General features: G+C 44.0%; 1 protein-coding gene across 1 annotated transcript in view; it reads right to left on the reverse strand.

Moving 5' to 3' along the window:
• Positions 1-19,042, reverse strand: part of Ankrd6 (ankyrin repeat domain 6) — a 152,582-nt gene that overhangs the window by 64,283 nt on the left and 69,257 nt on the right. Inside the window, exon 2 of the mRNA XM_048353843.1 lies at positions 2,186-2,449. Within this exon, the coding sequence (XP_048209800.1) occupies positions 2,186-2,305 (120 nt within the window). The 5' untranslated portion in view covers positions 2,306-2,449. The remainder of the gene's footprint in view (positions 1-2,185; positions 2,450-19,042) is intronic.

A 19,042-nucleotide genomic window follows, 5' to 3' on the forward strand; every position in this document is an offset into this window, starting at 1 on the left:
AAAATAAAGGAAAAGGGTCAGGTATGGCAGTACATACCTGTAATCACAGCTATGTGGGAAACAGAGGTAAAATGATCACCAGTTAAAACCAGTGGGGGTAAAAGGTTAAGATCCTAACTAAAGCAAACTAAAGAAAAAAGTCCCTTGATGCCATCTCAGTCATCAGACAGTAACACTAGTGTACAGGTAACATGTCACTTAATGATCCCAGAGTACCAGAATAGTGACACAGGCAATTTTATCATAGTCTATTGTTACAATTATTCTATTTCATTATGGGTTATTGTTTACCTTTCTGTGCCTAACTTAGAAATCATGCTTTTATGATAGGTATGTGTGTAAAAACAGCATAGCTCACTTCGGGGCTGGTACTGTAATGAGGTTTCAGGAATCCATTGGGGGACTTAGAATGTAACCCCCAACAGAGAAAGGAGGACCACTGTATATGGCTCCATGAGACTCATCTCCAACTAATCACAGGAAAATTTGGGAGTGGATCTATGGCTCAAGTGAAAGAACACTAGAAGCTCAGAGACAGTGCCAGGCCCAGAGTTCATGCCCCAGAACCAGCAAATAAAATAAAATAAAATAACTCACTAGATACCATACTGAAAATGAGGTATACAAGTTGTGGGTGGGATGGGAGGGAAAGACTGGGAAAGAGTGAGGGAAGGGTGACAAGGTCCAAAAGGAAATGTACTTTTTGACTTATGTAACTGTAACCCTTCTGTTTAATTAAGATTTTTTTTTAATAAAAAAAGCAGGGGAAAAGTGATGAACAGGGCACATTGAATACATGTGTGGAAATATCATAGTGAAAACCCTCTTGTACAACTAATGCATGCTAATAATTATTCAATAACAAAAAATTAAAATAACAAAAAAAACAAAGTTAAGCCAGGTATTGGTGGCTCATGACTATAATCCCAGCTAGTCAAGAGGCTGAGATCTGAGGATCGTGGTTCAAAGCCAGCTCAGGCAGAAAAATCTGTGAGACTCTTATCTCCAGTTAGCCACCAGAAAACCAGAAGTAGCATTGTGGCTCAAAGAGGTAGAGCACTAGCCTTGAGCTGAATGGCTCAGGGACAGTGCCTAGGCCCAGAGTTCAAGCCCCAAGACTGACAAAAAGAAAAAGGAAAAAAAAAAAAACACCAAAGTTAGTTAAAACCTGAGTTCATGAGCTTTAACTATAGAGAGCTCACTCTCTGCCTGTGATTATCTAGGTCCTAGAGCCCACTATGGGCAGATCAGGGAAGGCCTAAGAAGTCTCCCTTCCTCTTCAGCTGTAGATAATCTGCGTGTGTGCAGAACATCATTAAGCTCCCTAGCAATCCTGAAGTACTCTGGCTTCTTCTCCCTCTAGAGCACCAGTGGGCAATAGAGAGAGCACATGTGAGTATCTGAAAAGGAGAAAAGCTTTTCTCCAGCCCAGAGAGTCAAGAGCTACTAGACAGTACTATTTCTGTGGCATGGTTTGCACAGGGGGCTGGAAGGCACACTCTGTGGGTACAAGGTGCTTATCTGCCTGAGCAGTTACTCAACTCTCTTTCACCAAAGTGGGAAGAGAAGAGAAACCCTCTCCGGGGCTGCACGATGTTCAGAGCACCCCTGGGCACTGACAAGTTTCCCACCTTTGACAGTGTATGTGAACTTGACATCTAACTGTACCAGGCCTGCCTTTGCTTGCTTGGCTTTGCTATAGAATGCCTGTCCTGGTATTAACTGCTGGTGAGGGTACACAATGCATCATCCCTGGCCCACAGAAAATCAGGGCCCATCTAGGTGGCGGTGACTGGTCTGGCCTGTCTAGGTCATCACTCCATAGATGGTGATGAGGAGATAGGCCCTGCAGAGTGGCGCTTACCCCATTACATACTGGCCCAACAAACCTCTATCAAGTGAGCTTGTGGGCCCCAACTCCCAACAGATCTGTCTGCTTGACTAAAGAACTAGGGAGGAAAAAGCCACACTGTGATTGTAGACTATCAAATGCTAATGACAAGTTTGTCTATTTGAAAGATAGCAATGAAAGCATTTTTAATTCTTTCTCTTCAAACCTCCATTGTTGAACTAAAACACAAATTCTTTCAAAGCCGAACCAAACAACAGTGCTTTGGACAATGGCTTCAGAGGTAGACTATTCCCAGAGAATGGCTACCGTGTGCTTTTTTTTTCCTCTTGTTACCTTGGTAACTGCTACCTTGGCGCCCTTGTTGATGAGCTGAACCACATTCTCCGCTTGGCCTTTGTACGCAGCTATGAGAAGGCGTTCTGACAGCGCAGCGACCGCATCCTGCTGGCTCATGAATTAGCACAGAAAGAGGTTCAGCAGGAAAGCAGCGGCCAAGTTCCTTCCACTCAACACGAAGTCACTGGTCCAGGCTGGCCAACTTGGGGAAAGATGTGGATAGTCATCCAAGGTGCCTTATGACTAGGCCATCTTCAGCACCTAAAGGTTAAAAGCAAAGCTGCCATCAGTGTCACTCCCCATGCCTTTCCTCCAGTTTTGGGGCATTGTGCTGGTTGCGCACTATAGGGGAGAGAACCTGGGGCAATGGGACACAGACGTATGCTCCCCACATAACTTCAGAATGGAAAGAGCAGCAAGTGCCAGCCTTCCTCCGGTCAGGCTTTGTACTTCTGTCCAGGGTAGAAGAGGCCTGACTGTAACCGCCCCACCCCCATGCCTCCCACACCTGTCTGCAGCAGGCACCGGGACCCGTACCCAAGTAGCCCACTGCCATCTGTGCTAGGTATAGCAAGATTAACATGCTGAGTATGCCCCAAGCAGGCTGGGTGTGGGGGGGATCAGACCCTAACTAGTAGAGTGTCTCCTTGGGGTTTTCAACAGCATGTACTGTAATTCTCTTCATTCCTTCTACCTATTAACACCTAGAACAGATTGGGGATTAGTAGGCACAGGCCTAGGCAGACTCTGGGTTCCACTCAGCTAAAACCATCCATGTTGGGAAGAAAGTGGCAAGGAGGGGCTTCCTTAATGGAAGAAAATCAATGGGTTGTTAAAGCCACCTGTCAGACAGCAAGCCCAGATTCTGGGTTGTGCTCAGTAGTAAAGTCAGGCTGTTCCCTCCACCAAATGATCAAATGAACTTTCTAAAGCTTCAGTGGTAGCTTACATCTCTATTCCCAGCATTAGGGAGGCTAAGGTAGGCAGACTCTGAGTTTGAAACTAAAGGACTAAACTCCAGAGCTAGTTTCAAAACCAGCTTGGGATATACAGCAAGACCTTGCTTCACAAACACAATCTAGGGCTGTGAATGTGCTTTAGCGTAGAGTGCATGCCTAGCATTCATGAAGCCCTGGGTTCGATTCCTTAGCACCACATAAACAGGAAAAGCCAGAAGTAGAGCTGTGGCTCAAGTGGTAGAGTGCTAGTCTTGAGCAAAAACAAGCCAAGGACAGTGCAAAGGCCCTGAGTTCAAGCCCCATGACTGGCACAAATAAAAAACAAACAAAACAAAAAGAGCTCAGGGACAGTGCCCAGGCCTTGACTTCAAGCCTCACAAATGACCAAAACAAAAAACCCACAATCTAATCCTCTCCTGCTAGAGGAACAAGGACTTCTTTTCAAGATGTACATGTTAAAAATACCAATGTACACAAATGGAAAGAAAATGCTGTCTCAAAGGAATACCATTCTACCATCCTCCAACCTTGAGAATGTCCTTATACATATTCTAATTTGAAGATCTGAATGATGAAGCATCTCTTACCATCGATTCCAGGCCAACTCAACAACCTTTCAATCTCTAAGGACTAAGGAATAGGCCATGACATGGCTAGGAAAGGTCTGGGCCAGATTGGCTCCAAGCAAGTCACATAAATGGTCAGCTACACTGGGGGTCAGGGGAAGGGGCTGGGGTTAAATGCCCACGTATAGAACATTCTCTCCTGGGACTGCAGTGGAGAGTAAAAGTGGTATTCCATTATGGAAACTGGCCAAATGTAAATATTGTGATTTTAGAGATAATTCTTATCTCCCTACCCCCTGCCAGCTTGTTTATTATCATTTTTTCTTGTTGTTCTCCACCTGCTACCCAAAATGCAGACAAGAAAAGAGAAAGAACTGATAAACCTGCTCCATTTCTGCTCAACAGGCTAACTGGAAACAACAACAGTATATACGTAATTTGCAGTGCTGGGAACTGACCCCATAGCCTTCAATATGCGAGGCAAGCACTGTATCACTAAGGCAACACCCCCAACATGGGAGAAAGCTCTTCATCTCATAAAAGGCCAGGCTGCTCAGGGAGCTGAGACTTGAGGATCACAGTTCGAAGCTAGCCTAGGCAAGAAGTCCATGAGACTTATCTCCAATAAACTACCCCAAAGAAGCTGGAACTGGTGCTGCGGCTCAAGTGGTAGAGTGCTAGCCTCCAGCAAAAGAAGCTCAATGACAGAGCCTAGAACCTGAGCTCAAGCCCCAGGACCAACACCAAAAGATAGATGGATAGGATATGATTGGATAAGATAGGTAAATATAATACAATTCAATGAAAGAATAAAGTTGAAACTCAGAGCACCAAGAGAAATCAAAATAGGAATGCACTTGGAAATTCCCCAAGCCATCCTAAATAACTAGTCTGAGCATTTTGTTTCCCACGCTGTGATGCTATGTGCAGTTGGCTTATCTTTATCAACATAGGGTATAATGTCTCTCTTTTTTCAACCCAGTTACACTGAGTTTTTTCTCTATTTATCCAAATACAAGCCCAAATGCAGGGAAATACATGCCTGTAGCCATTGCTTCCTGAATGATCTTCCTCTTACCACCACATTCCTCCCCTTCATCTTTTACCTCTCTACCTCTTCTCCATTCCATTCCATAACTCTGCTTGTACGGGGCATTTGCGTCAAGGATAATGGTTCAGTTCATAGGGATCCATCATCATGACTAAGATACTACTCCACAGCTCTGAGGGTTAGGATCTCTGCTGCAGCCTCGACACAGGCCATCAGCTGAGGTCACACCAGCATCTGTCCAGTTGCTCTGCAATGGATGCAAGGTCTGTGCAGCTCCAGGGAAACGGATTAAGCCATTCCCCTCCCACCCTCCTGTCTCCTGCAACACATGTAGCTTCTTAGACACGGACGCTAAAGCCCCAAGTTCTGATGGCTAGTTCTGCAGGCTTCAGAGCATTTCATTCAGAGAACTACAATTGGTAAACAGCTCTTTGCAAGTCCTGCCTATATCACTTGTTTTTGTTTCTGATGATGGTAAGAGAATGCTGGCCAGCTAGCAATGTCCTTTCATTTTCTGTCTCTCAGGTATAATTATTTACTCCATCCCACCACACAACCAATGCACAGAATGCTTCTGGGACAGGTCACACCCCCTCCCATGCACCCCTCTCCATCCCATGCCAGTATATAGAAAACTGCCGAAAGATCTGGAGCAAAATTCCAGGCTTCTCTTTCCTATCAGCTGCTAACACCATCTCTTGTGCACTTGGACATCTCAAGCTCCTTTTCCATTTTACTAGTCTCTCTGCTAGGGTGTGCAGCATTCATCCACAGGGTGGGCATGGAGTGGTGGCCTCTTTTTTTCTGTTACCTCCTGGTCTCTCTCGGAGTAAGAAGATTCTTTGCTTTTTATCTGATGCCCAGGAGGCAGCAAATCAGGCTGGGTGGAGGCAGATTGGATGACAGGGATAAGAGGGACAGAGGTGCCCCACTCCGGCAATGAATTGAGAGAAGAGAAGGACTACAGCAGTGGTAACTAGTCCACAGGCAGTGAACTGAATTGTACTGCCAACCTGTTGGGTTCTCTGGCCATCACAGCCGTGTTCCCTCATTAAATCTGAGCCTCCTCTTCCAAATAGCTATCATTGCAAACATTTCCAAGCCAAGAGCTGGTGGCTCCCACCTATAATCCTAGCTACTCAGGAGCCTGAGATGTGTGGATCAGTTTGAAGTCAACCTGAGCAGGAAAGGTCAGTGAGACTCTTAATCGCCAATTAACCACCAAAAAGATGAGAATGGAGCTGTGGCTTGAGAAAAAAAAAAGAGGAACTAAGCCCTGAATTCAAGCCCCTATACTGGCAACTCTCTCTCTCTCTTTCTCTCTCTCTCTCTCTCTCTCTCTCTCTCTCTCACACACACACACACACACACACACACACACACACACACACACAATCCTATTGATAGCAGTAAAGGATTTCTTCTGTCCATGTCTACAGGTTACAATGCTTAGTTCTCACTGGAGGAATGCACTGGAGGAAAACCATAAACAACAAAAATCTGCTGATTCTTTAACCAGAAAGGAGAGAAACTCACAAGCTTAGTATACAGTGAATACATTGCAGCAGAAAGGGATTTACTTGGCTAAAACAGATTCTTCTATCTCCTCCCAGCCCCCCACCCCTCCCCATGTTCATCACACTCCAATTTGCCAATTCTTTTGTCTCCTCACAAATGCCAGCTTCATACAGCTGTTTGGTCCTGTGATGCCATGGGTTAACAGCAAAAGGTCTTTAAGGTTTGCATCTGCTATTTTCTTATGGATTTATGACAAAGTCTCCTGGTGCCAACATCCTAAAACCACTACATTCAGTCATCCCCAAGCAAAACATTCTAGATGAGACCTTCAAACAAATGTCCCAGCCAGGCATTATGCAAGCCCACCTCCGAGACACACACACACACACACACACACACACACACACACACGATCAGCACACAGGAACCAGGAGACAGCACAGCTCTTCTCTCATTCCTCCAAACCCTGGGGAGAGGTTTTACTCACATTTGGAGTCCATCTCCCCTGGTCTACATCATGTTATTTCTGAGAATCTCAGTCAGTTCTTGCTGGTGAGGCCACTCGCTTCCTAAGACGGCACTCCCAGTGGGTCAGCAGTGATTTACGAGACAAGGCTTACAGCCTTTTCCCCTTCAGCTTTCTCTGCCGATGCTGGCTGCAGTCCGCCTGGAAGCTTACTGAGACATCCAGATGGCAAGGTTTAGTGGCTGGCCAGTCGGCTAGGCACTGCTCCTCCTGAAAGGGTAGTGTCTTCAGGTCTGGTTGGACTGCTCCTCCCACCAGCACAGGACCTGTAACACGGCCCAGAGTGAAGAGTACTGGACCGAGTCACCCTGAGTGGAAGATTTCTGAATGATGCTCCAGTGGGGGAGAAAGGCAGTTTCTCTTCTCTCAGCAGTAATGCAAGAAGCGAAATGTGCATATTGTGTGTGTGTGTGTGTGTGTGTGAGAGAGAGAGAGAGAGAGAGAGAGAGAGAGGATGCAGAAAGCACTAAAGTAGGTAACAAATTATCTTCATAATCCCAATTAGGGAAATGCTTGCTTTGTGGATACCGAGAGCAGACACACACCCCCGCCGCCCCGCCCCAGGCAGAGACCTGCACAAGGATTGTGGGAGGGCAGCAGGCGGCATCTGGCAGAGTACTCATCCCTGGCATTTGTAAATCCAGTTTGCCTGGCAAACTGTCTTCCAGTCTCTGCAGTGGAGGGAGCAGGGAGGAAATAGGAAGGCGAGCTCTGCAGAAGCTGTGGCAGGTGATGCTAGCAGCTCTAAGTGCCATGGGGTGCCCTTCCAGCCCACCTGTTGAAGCAACAGAAACTTTCCACCTGGAGAGATCACAAGAAGGTTTTGTGTTGACTTGAGTCAGTAGCCCCACATTTTCCATTTTGTTTCTAAAAATAGCATCATGAGCCCTAGAGATGGGAACTTAACTTCACTCTGTCCACACAAACCTGCTGACCACCTACCTTTCCCAAAGCTTTGCCCCCATTTCCCTGGGGTTAGCAGCTAGGAGGGGAAATGGGCAGAGGGAAGTGGAGGTGTAGCTCAAATGGTAGATCAAATGGTAGAACTCCAACTTTGAGGGGAAAAAAAAACAAACTACCAAGTCAGCGCAGGAGGCCCTGAGTTCAAACCTCAGAGCCAGCACTAAACAAACAAAATGAGCAGAGATCCTGCTTTGGTTTGTAAAGTGATGAGCAGGCTAGGACTCTGGCCCAGGCACTGCCAGAAGAATGATCACACACACACACACACACACACACACACACACACACACAATCTAAAAGCAATCAGTAGTGGAGGACTACGGTCATCACTGGGGGCTAAGTAAGGTTACAATAGAGACCATGGTAACTTTAAACTTCTTTCTGGGTGATGGTGGCTCACACCTATAATCCTAGCTACTCCGGAGGTTATATATGAAGATCAAAGTTTGAAGCTATCCCAGGCAGGAAATGTCCATCAGAAAACTCTTATCTCCAATTAACCATCAAAAAGCCAGAGGTGGAGCTGTGGCTTAAGTAGTAGAGCATCAGCCTTGAGCAAAAAAGCTAAGGGGCAGTGCCTAGTCATTGAGTTCAAGCACCATTACCAACACCAAAAAAAAAAAAAAAAAAAAAAAAAAAGGAATGAAAGGGAAAGGAAAGGAAATGGGAAAGGGAATTCTGCCCACTGATGTGTGGTTCATTGCCTTAATGACTCCAGGATCCTTCTGAAGATATTTTCTACTTCTGAGAGGATCTGTTCCTATAGGAATAAAGCCTTCGGGAAACTATCCACAGCGGGGACTGCACTGACTCTCAGAGCCTGGTGGCCATGAGGGAGGACTGCTCAAAGAAAGGAAGTGGTAGGCAGGGACATGGCTCTTTACCGAGCTCTGACTCACTTCGTATAGTCTGCATGGCAAAGCAACAGGTAGTTCAAGCACAGTAACTCTTCTCAACCTGGCAATTACTGTATCTTTGAAATGGTCACCTTTGTAGGAGGCATAAAGCAGCAACTACAGTGAAATACTCCATCCCCAGGCAAAGCTGCTTCCGATGTAAAAGTCACACAGACTGCATTAAGAAGGTATTATTGAACACAAATGTGGCTGACAGAGGCTTGTGAAGTAGAGATCTTTTTTTTGGGGGGGGGGGCGGAGACACTCAGGTTTGAACTCAAGGGACCTGGGTCATGTCCACAGGCATTTTTGCTTGAGTTTATTTTTCAGATAAGATTTCTAGTCCCACCCCCTCACTCCCCCAGCTGCCTCAGATGGTAATCTTCCTACCATAGTTTGCCTCCACTATAGCTGGGATTACAGACATGTGCTACCTCATAAGTCTTATTTTTAGAGACAGGATCTCAATAACTTGGATTGGCCTGGAATCAACTTTGCCTGGAATTAGGCCAGCCCAGGAAAAATAGCTGGGATCACAGACATGAGCCACTGCATTCAGCAAAGCTATCCTTCTCTTATGCAGGACAATAACGTAATGGTTTGGTTGGCTCTGTTAGATCACAGAGCCTCCAAACTGGTACTCCTTAGCAAACAAACATACACAGGTGCCAAATTCAGACTCAGGGTCCTCCCTTACAGCCACACTTTTCCCTAGGCAAGATGATCTTTTGCTATGTCATCTTGATCACCTCCTGCCATGGGCTAAGTGTGTCTTCCTCCACCCACATGCTGAGTTCCTGTGACTGTATTTGAAAATAAGAGATGAGGAAAACATGTCCTTCTTCCTCTGCTTTCCTATAGCCTTTCCCATGTGGAAAGGGATAAAGCATGGACAAAACAGACATCTAGAAGCCAAGAACAGTCCTCATCAGAAATTGAACCTTGCTGGACTTTTATCTGGGACACCTAGCCTCTAGAACAGGGAGAAACCTTCCAGTCTATAGTGCTGTTTTAGGGTGGCCCTACAACAGCACTCCTCATGGTGTACTTGTTGTATTGACACAAAGTTGGCCTTTAGTTACAATGAATTGTGGCAGGCAGGAACACTTTCTGGTATGGTCCCCAGAAGACAGATAGTGTTCAATGTCCATGTATTGACAATTTTTAAAAAATCTAATAGCTAGTTTCTACTTATAGTCATTAATGATCTACAGAAGCCTGCAGATCTATAAGAAAGAAGAAGTGTGGATGGAATGCTTAGAGTTAGAGTGCTTGCCTTGCATGCATGAAACCCTGGATTCAGTTCCTCAGCACCATATAAACACAAAAAGCCACAAGTAGAGCTGTGGCGCAAGTGGTAGAGCACTAGCCTTGAGCAAAAGGAAGCCAGGAACAGTGCCTGGCACCGAGTCCAAGCCCCAAGAGTGGCAAAAAAAAAAAAAAAAAGAAAAAAGAAAAAAAGAAAGAAGTGCATAGACACACCGCTAATCTTTGTTGTTTCCAAACACATGAAGCAGGACATAGGTCTAGGCCCTCTAAGAAACAGTAGAAGAAGGATATGTCATTCTCCTCTCCCTCACCTCCCCCAAAACAGACCCACAGCTCCAGGAGAAAAACCACTGGTTTCAAGACCTCCCCAAGTCAGCACCACAGCCCTGGACAGCACCACAGCCGTGGACAGCACCAGACACTCAGCGTTTTCTTCTACCCACTGTAAACCCTATTGAGTAATCCAAAATTATGAAAGATAAATCAAGCCAGCAACACCTGGCAACAACAAAAACCGTGCCTACAGAATGCTAACCTGAAGGTAGAAATAAAGCAGTCTTGAATTCAAGCATTTACAAATAAAGGCCATTTTCTCTGTAAAAAAAAAAAAAAAAAAAAAAAAAGAATGCTAACCTGCAATCACATCTCAATGCCTGCCCACTCCTCAAATCTGCTTTCATCTGGTGTCTCTACACCAATTCTTCATTACTGTGCGGTGACCTGTGCTTTTATTGACAAAATGAATAAAAAGAATTGTGGGAAGTGGGAATTAAATCATGCTTGCATAGTGGATAAGGAGGTAGGCTAGTCCTCATTTGAAGTAGTAAGAGCACGTGTAGATATCTGTTGGGTGGAGAAGGTGGAGGAAGACATAGGCAGAAGTTAACAGCAGGAACAGAACAAGGGCAAAGAAGTCTGAAAGATCACAAAAAATTGCATAGTAGAGAGGGGCAAAGAGTCAACTGCAATAACTGGGCAATGGTTAAAGATGTTGTTGGAAAATTGGGCAGCAGGTGGTAGGGCCATGAGAATCTTTCATACCTTGCTAAAGAAACTGCATTGTATTTGTAATGGGGAGCCTCAAGACTGTATGTAGTATGTATATATATATACATGTATATGTGTATATATAATATGTGTACATGTATATACTAGTCTATATAGTATATATACATATAGTAGATACTGTATATGTATGTGTATATAGTATATATGTAAGTATATAGTATATACTGTATATACTATATGTACAGTGCATACAGTACATACTATAACATACATTGTACTATATGCTATAAACTATATGTATATCATATGTATATACAGTATATACACATATAGTATATATGCACATATATGTACATATATACCATATACAATATATAATATACTGTATATAAAGTATATATATACTATATAAATACTGTATATATAATATATAGTTAGTTACTTAGTATATATAATTATATACTGTATATCATTATATAGCTATACATACTAGTTGTATTTTTGATGTGCTTGGAACACATGCATACAAAATTGATGATAGCAATGGTTTATGCTACTCTCAAGATGGTATGTACTTGGCTTTTTCTCTTTCTTCCTTTCCTTTTGTTCATTTCTTTCTTTTTTAATTTGACTAATAGACTTTTTAGAGCCTCTTTTGGCTTACAGAAAAACTAAACAGAAAGTGGAGTTTTCATATAACTCTCCTCATCCTGTTTCCCCTCATAGTAAGAACTTGTGTTCATGTGGTACGTGTTTTCATTAATGAGTTTTAGAATTAACTCAAGTCCGTGGCTTATGTTAGGGTTCACTCTGTATTGTATAGCTTCATGGATTTGGGCAAATGCATAATACCATGCACCTGCCATTGAAGTAGCATGTAGAATAACTTTGCTGCCCCAACAACCCCTGTGCTCCACGAATTCATCTCTCCCTCTATGGGCTCCTGACCCTCTATGGGTTCTGTAGCTTTGCTTCTCCCATAATTCCATCTCGTTGGGATCAAAAAGTATTGCAGCGGGGCTGGGGATATAGCCTAGTGGCAAGAGCGCCTGCCTCAGATACACGAGGCCCTAGGTTCGATTCCCCAGCACCACATATACAGAAAACGGCCAGAAGCGGCGCTGTGGCTCAAGAGGCAGAGTGCTAGCCTTGAGCGGGAAGAAGCCAGGGACAGTGCTCAGGCCCTGAGTCCAAGGACCAGGACTGGCCAAAAAAAAAAAAAAAAAAAAAAAAAAAAAAAGTATTGCAGCCTTCTTAGATTGTCTTCTTGCCCTTAGCAATATGCACTCTGTGACTTTTTTTTGTAGTGTGATAACTCATTTCTTTTCAGAGCTAAATAATATTCCATTTTATAGGTGGATATACCACAGTTACCTTTCCATTCATCTACTGAAGGACATTTTGGTTGCTTCCAAGTCTTGACAAGCACACATAAAGCTTCCATCAGCCTTTGTGTGCACGCTATTTGGGTGGACACGAGTTCATCTGACTTGGGGAAACAAGTACAATTGCTAGATCGTATCCCAGAATAGTATTTGGCTTTATACAGTATCAACTTCTCGTCTGGTAACATTTCTCATTCCCATCAACTGCTTTTTTTAAATTGTTATTATAAAGGTGATGGATAGAAGGCTGACAATTACATAAGTCAGGTAAAAAGTACATTTTTTTTCCCACAGTGTCACCCTTCCCTCTCTCTCCACCAGCTGCTTTGACTCTGACTTGAGCACCAAATGTAATGGTAATGTTTCAACTCAGCTTCCACAATTCTTCTGCCATATTAGTCATGTCTTCTATGCCTCTCTTCTCAAATTTCCTCCTTTCTTGGGTTCTGTGACCTTCTCTTCTCCTACCATCCTTTGGACTATCTCCTATTTTCTACTCTTACCGGCAGGCTGCTGTATGTGTTAGTTTGCCCCAGAGATTCTTGGTTATTTCCCTAGAAGATCTCAACCCTCTTCCTCCCGGTGGCCCACGTCCTCTTTGCTGCTTAGAAACAGCCTTCTTCGTGTCTACTTCTTTAGCCTCATTCACTTTATTTGAAGCTCTATATTTAAACACCCAGCCACCAGCAGACAGTTTACCTGAATTTCCTCTCTCAACATGTTCACATGTGAACCACCATCCCATCCCCCTTTCTAAATCATCCCTTGTCCTGTGTTACCTATGGTCTCTCAGGAAGGAGCTTTCTGTCATCTAGCAGCCTGTTCCCTTTATCTGGAATGTTTCTTTTCTTTGTCTTTCCCTGCCAACTAACCATTAAGTCTCCTGATGTGAGACAGTAAAGTATGGAGATTAAGAATGTATGTTTTGTGTTCACTGCTGCACTATGCACATTAGCCAAGATATGGAAACAGCCCAGGTGCCATACAAAAGGTGAGTGGATCAAAAAATGTGGTACCTATACACAATGGAATTTTACACAGCCATATGTCATTTGCAGGGAAATGGATGGACCTAGAACAAATCATATTATGTGAGATAAGCCAAGCTCAGAGAGACAAATGGCACACGTTTTCTCTCACATATGGAAGCTAGATCTGAAATACACTGGGACATGATAAATGATACAGGACTCGAGGCATTCACACACAGCGAGACCAAAGGAGGATATCCTTAGGGGAAGAACACAAAGGCACAATGCCTATATGGCTCTGATTACATAAAATATGTATTAAAATGAACTCCAGGAAATGGAAGCAAGAAGTTACTTTTTAATTTTGTTTTCATTTTCTTTTATTTTTGTCTTTTCATTTATCTGACCTTGGGAGGGGAAGGGAGACACAGAAATGGAGGGACAAAGGGTGAAAAAATGCAGCAGTGGCACTCACTAGACACTATGTTGACATGTATTCATCACCTGACTTATGAAACTGTAATCCCTCTTTATAATAACTTTTTTTATATAAAAGAATAATTTGAAGCCAGGTGGCTCACATCTGTAATCCTAGTTACTCAGGAAGCTGACATCCAAGGATCACAGTTCAGACCATCAAAAAAGCAAGAAGTGGAGCTGTGGCTCACATGGTAGAGTGCAAGCCTTGAGTAAAAAAAGCTCAGGGGCAGTGCTAGGCCCTGAGCTCAAGCCCCAAGATTGGCACAAAAACAAACAAAAAAAAGATGCATGCTTTGAAATCAGATCAGCTAGTCTCAAACTTCAGCTCTGCCATCAACTTGGGACTGCTTTTTTGGTGTGTATGCAGGTACTCAGGGTCTGGGCACGCACTGTCCCTTCGATTTCTTCCTCAAGGCTGGTCCTTTACCACTTGAGCCACACAGCTCCGCTTCTGGCTTTGATGGTCAACTGGAGATAGGAATCTCACAGACTTTGCTGCACAGTTTGGTTTCCAAATATGTTCTTCAGATCTCAGCCGCTTGAATAGCTAGGACCAAAGGCATAAATCACTAGCACGTTGCTTGACTTGGACAAAATTTTTAATGACTCAAAGAGTCATTAGGAGTCCCGGCAGGAGACAGGGATGGGGACCACTTTGGTGGCCAGGCCATCGGGGAGGCGAGGCAGCGCTCTTGCGTCCTCACGTGCTGACACCGCACCACCTGGCCCACAAAGACACCGCGTGAACCAGCAGACCCCACGGACCCCCAAGAAAAGTAAGGCTTAAGTCAGGTGGAGAGCAGACCTCACATAAGGCTCACCTGAGGTCAGCTCATCTCCATGGGAACATCCCCTAATCAGGTGATTTACCATTATTTCTTAGCTAAGGCTTTCCTCCAAACTGTATATTGTCCAGATTTACAACTAGCCACAGGCAGGACTGGTTCGATAGATCCCTCAGTCAATAACTGTATCACATGACATACCTAACTATGATGACACATCAAATTATCCTCTAGTGCCATAAATCATTCAAATTACAATTTTGAGCTGAACACTGGTGGCCCATGCCTGTAATCCTAGCTACTCAGGAGGCTGAGATCTGAGGATCACAGTTCAAAGACAGCCTAGGCAGGAAAGTCTGTCAGACTCTTTCTAGCACAAAATCAGAAGTGAAGCAGTGGTTCAAATGGTAGAGCACTAGCCTCAAGCACAATAGCTAAGGAAGATCATCCAGCCCCTGAGTTCAAGCAGAAAAACAATTTGCAAACGGAGAGAACAAGGTGCTAGCTCCACCAGTGAAAATGGCCCCTTCCCCAGAAAACCCTGGCCATTCATAACCCAGGAAACTGGCACACCTGGGGGCAGTGGGCGGTCCCCCAGGCTCTGGGGTCCTCACAGGGGCCACTCCTCCTCCCTCCTCCCTACCCCAGTATCAGTCTCCATCAGGAGTTCCACCCCCTTTCAGCCTTTCCCTTCCCCCTTGCCCTCCTTCCCTTTCCCTTCCCCTGCATTCCTTGCAACCCGCCCCCCGCCCCCCGCCATGCCTCCATCTTGTGAAGGCCAGCAGTATGCTCTCCCCCCAATAAACTCTTTTCTGCCTGAACCGTGTGGCAGTTTCCTTTAGGCTGAACGTGACATTGTCCAAAAGGAAATGTACATATATGTGTGTGTGCGTGTGTACATATATATGTACACAAGTATACACACATACACACACACACAGAGCGGGGTTACCTTCACATGGTCAGGTGATAAGTACATTTCCTTTCGCATATTGTCAGCTGTCCCCTTGTTCTCTCCCATTCCCTCCTTCCCACCTCCACCCACGAGTTTCACAGCCAGTTTGCGCCAGTGCGTGCCAGTGCTGCACTTTTTCACCCTTTCTCCTCTGCTTCTCTGCCCTCCCCCCACCTTCCCACAGATGTGCACTGAGTCATCAGAAAAAGAAAAGCCAAATTAAGAAAAAAGTCCTTTGTTTCCATATCTTTGGAGTTTGTTTTGGTATGTATATTGTTTTATAGGAAATGTACTCTTTATCTAACTTGTGTAACTGTAACCCCTCTGTACATCACCTTTATATATTTTTAAATTTTTTTTAATTCTACATTATCTTTAGAATTCTACCTCATCCTGATGTGAACCTTTATAACTGGTGTCACAGAAATAACACTGACCTTAAACTGCTTATTATAGGCCCAGAATTGGCCCCAAAGACATTCACTCCCAAGAGTTTTAAGCAATCTTAAAATACTCATTTCCCTCAAGACAGTCTCATTATCATAGTCAAATTATTCCTACAATGAAAATGTAATTAGCTGGGCTTCCTCAGTCTTCGGGAGACAACCTGAAGAAATGAAAAATTTCAGGCCAACCTGAGAAATGGTTGAGGGCTCTGCCTAAAAATGCAGCAGAACTGAAAATTGGAATAATTCACAATACCAGAGGATAGTAATCATTTGATGTGTTTGTCATGTGAACACATCCCCATGCTGGGAGATGACTGAAATGGAAACCTAAGCATTACTATGTAAACCACACGTTTTCAACATGCACATGGGACTCTGTATAATGCTCCATCACACCAGGCCTGCTGGATTCTTCTCACAAAATGACAAAGCCCCAGAGGAAAAGCACCTTTTCTCATAGCTGAGAAAACCTCCCTGTCTGTAACACAGTGCTCTAATGTACTGCCACAGAAACTGCCTCTTTTATTTTATTTATTTTTTGGTTGGTCAGTTGTGGGACTTGAACTCAGGACCTGGGTGCAGGCTCTGAGCTATTTTGCTCAAGGCTAATGCTCGACCATTTTGAGCCACAGCTCCAGTTCTAGTCTTCTGGAGATTAATTGGAGATAAGAGTCTCAAGGACTTTCTTGCCCAGGCTAAGTTTCAACCGGGATCCTCAGAACTCAGCCTCCTGAGTAGCTAGGATTACAGGCGTGAGTCACAGGCACCCAGCTCACTTTAGTTTTATACTGTAAGAAGTCCATCTGTGTCAAGGGATTATCATGTGACCCATCAATTCCCCTCCACAGTCTATCTAAGTTAGCTGGATACATGACTACACAAAACAAGTACCCAAATGTTCTCAGCTGTACATTAGTCCTAATAACCTGAAAGTAGAACCTGGCACCCATCACCTAGTGAGCAAGCAAAACGCAGTATCTGCACACCATGCATGAAGTCTCAGCCCTATAAAGTGATGAACTACTGAATCATTCTACAACACAGATGAACCAGGAAATCAAGCAAAGATCACTTAGTGATACTTCCATGTGAACCAAATCTGCAAAACAGAAAGCAGAATGCATGATTACTACAGAGAAAAGGGAGAGGAAACTGCCAACAGTTGTTAATGGATAAGGAATTTCTCTTTTGGGTCATGAGAATGTGCAGGAATTACTGGTGATGATTGACAATGTTGTGAATATATGAAAACCCAATGAACTATGTACATTAAACAGTTATATGATGGACCATATATCTCAAGTTTAAAAAAATCTAGTTCAGGGATAGGACACTGCAATCAAACAGATATGGATTTAATTCCAATCTGCCCTATGCTGTGGCTAGTCATGTAAGCTCTCTACAGCCTGTGTTCTTTCCTATAAATCGGGGCTGACAAGAACCATCAGCTTGTCTGTCCACTGAACCAAACAGAAAAGAAAAAATGTACAGTATTTGATCCAGTGGTGATACATAGGGAATGCCCAATAGGCTATTAAAGCTTTTGGTATTCCCAGCCTTTTGATAGTCCCAGGATATACTTGTGAATGAGTTTTATCAGAGTCAATAAAGAGTAGAATATTCTCAGCCAGGCACTGGTGGCTCATGCCTGTAGTCATAGCTACTCAGGAGGCTGTGATCTGAGGAGAGTGGCTCAAAGCCAGTTCAGGCAGGAAAGTCTGCAATGCTCTTATCTCCAATCAATCACCCCAAAATCAGAAGTGGCACTGTAGTTCAAAGTGGTAGAGCACTAGTATTTTCTTTTACTTTTTATTTTATTGAAAAGGTGAGGTACAGAAGAGTTACAGTTACATAAGGTAATGTGTACATACACACAAAGAAACACACACATATACACACACATTTGGACAGTCCTGGGGCTTGAAATCAGGGCCTGAGCACTGTCCCTGGCTGCTTTTTGCTCAAGGCTAGCTAGCACTCTACCACTTGAGTCACAGTGCCCCTTCTGGCATTTTCTATATATGTGGTACAGAGGAAAAGAACCCGGGGCTTCATGTATACGAGGCAAGCACTCTACCACTAGGTCATATTCTCAGGCCTTATGTTTAGTCTTTTGAAGAACCTCCATACTGCTTTCCAGAATTGTTGAACCACCAACAGTGGGATAATGTTCCCTTCTGGCCACATCCCCACAAGAAGCTGATATTATTTTGTCATCATGGGGCTTGAACTCTGGGCCTGGGTACTGTCACTGAGTTCTTCAGCTCAAAGCTAGTGCTCTACCACTTTGAACTACAGCACCATTTCTGGTTTTCTGGCAGTTATTTGGAGATAAGAGTCTCACAGACTTTCCTGCCCGGGCTGGCTTTGAACAATGATCCTAAGATTTCAGCCTCCTGAGTAGCTAGGATTATAGGTATGAGCCACTGGCACCTGGCTTGTTTTCTTGATAATGGCTATTCTAAGTGGAGTGAGGTGGAATCTCAATGTCGTTTTGATTTGCATTTCTTTTGTTTTTTTGCCAGTCCTGGGCCTTGAACTCAGGACCTGAGCACTATCCTTGGCTTCTTTTTGCTCAAGGCTAGCACTCTGCCACTTGAGCCACAGCACCACTTCTGGCCGTTTTCTATATATTTGGTGCTAGGGAACCGAACCCAGGGCTTCATGTATATGAGGCAAGCACTCTTGCCACTAGGCCATATTCCCAGCTCCTGATTTGCATTTCTTTATGGCCAGAGATAATAAACATTTCTTCATATGTCTATTGGCCGTTATTTCCTCTCCAGACAAATTTTTTAATTCTTTAACCCACTTATTTGTGAGGCAGGTGTTTCTTTGAGGATTTGTTTTGGGGGGGGGGTTAATTTTTTGAGCTCCAGGTAAATTTTTTATATGAGGCCTTTGTTGTATAGCTAGTGAAGATCTCTCAATCTGTGTGCTTTCTATTTATCTTGCTAGCTAAGGCCTTTGCTGTGCAGAAGCTCTGCAGTTTAATGCAATACCATTTATCCAGCCTTTCTTTGATTTTTTTTGTTTGTTTCTGGATCTTTATTTAGGAAGTTTTGACCTATGC

This window comes from Perognathus longimembris, chromosome 9 (genome assembly GCF_023159225.1).
Source record: "Perognathus longimembris pacificus isolate PPM17 chromosome 9, ASM2315922v1, whole genome shotgun sequence".
NCBI lineage: Eukaryota > Metazoa > Chordata > Mammalia > Rodentia > Heteromyidae > Perognathus > Perognathus longimembris.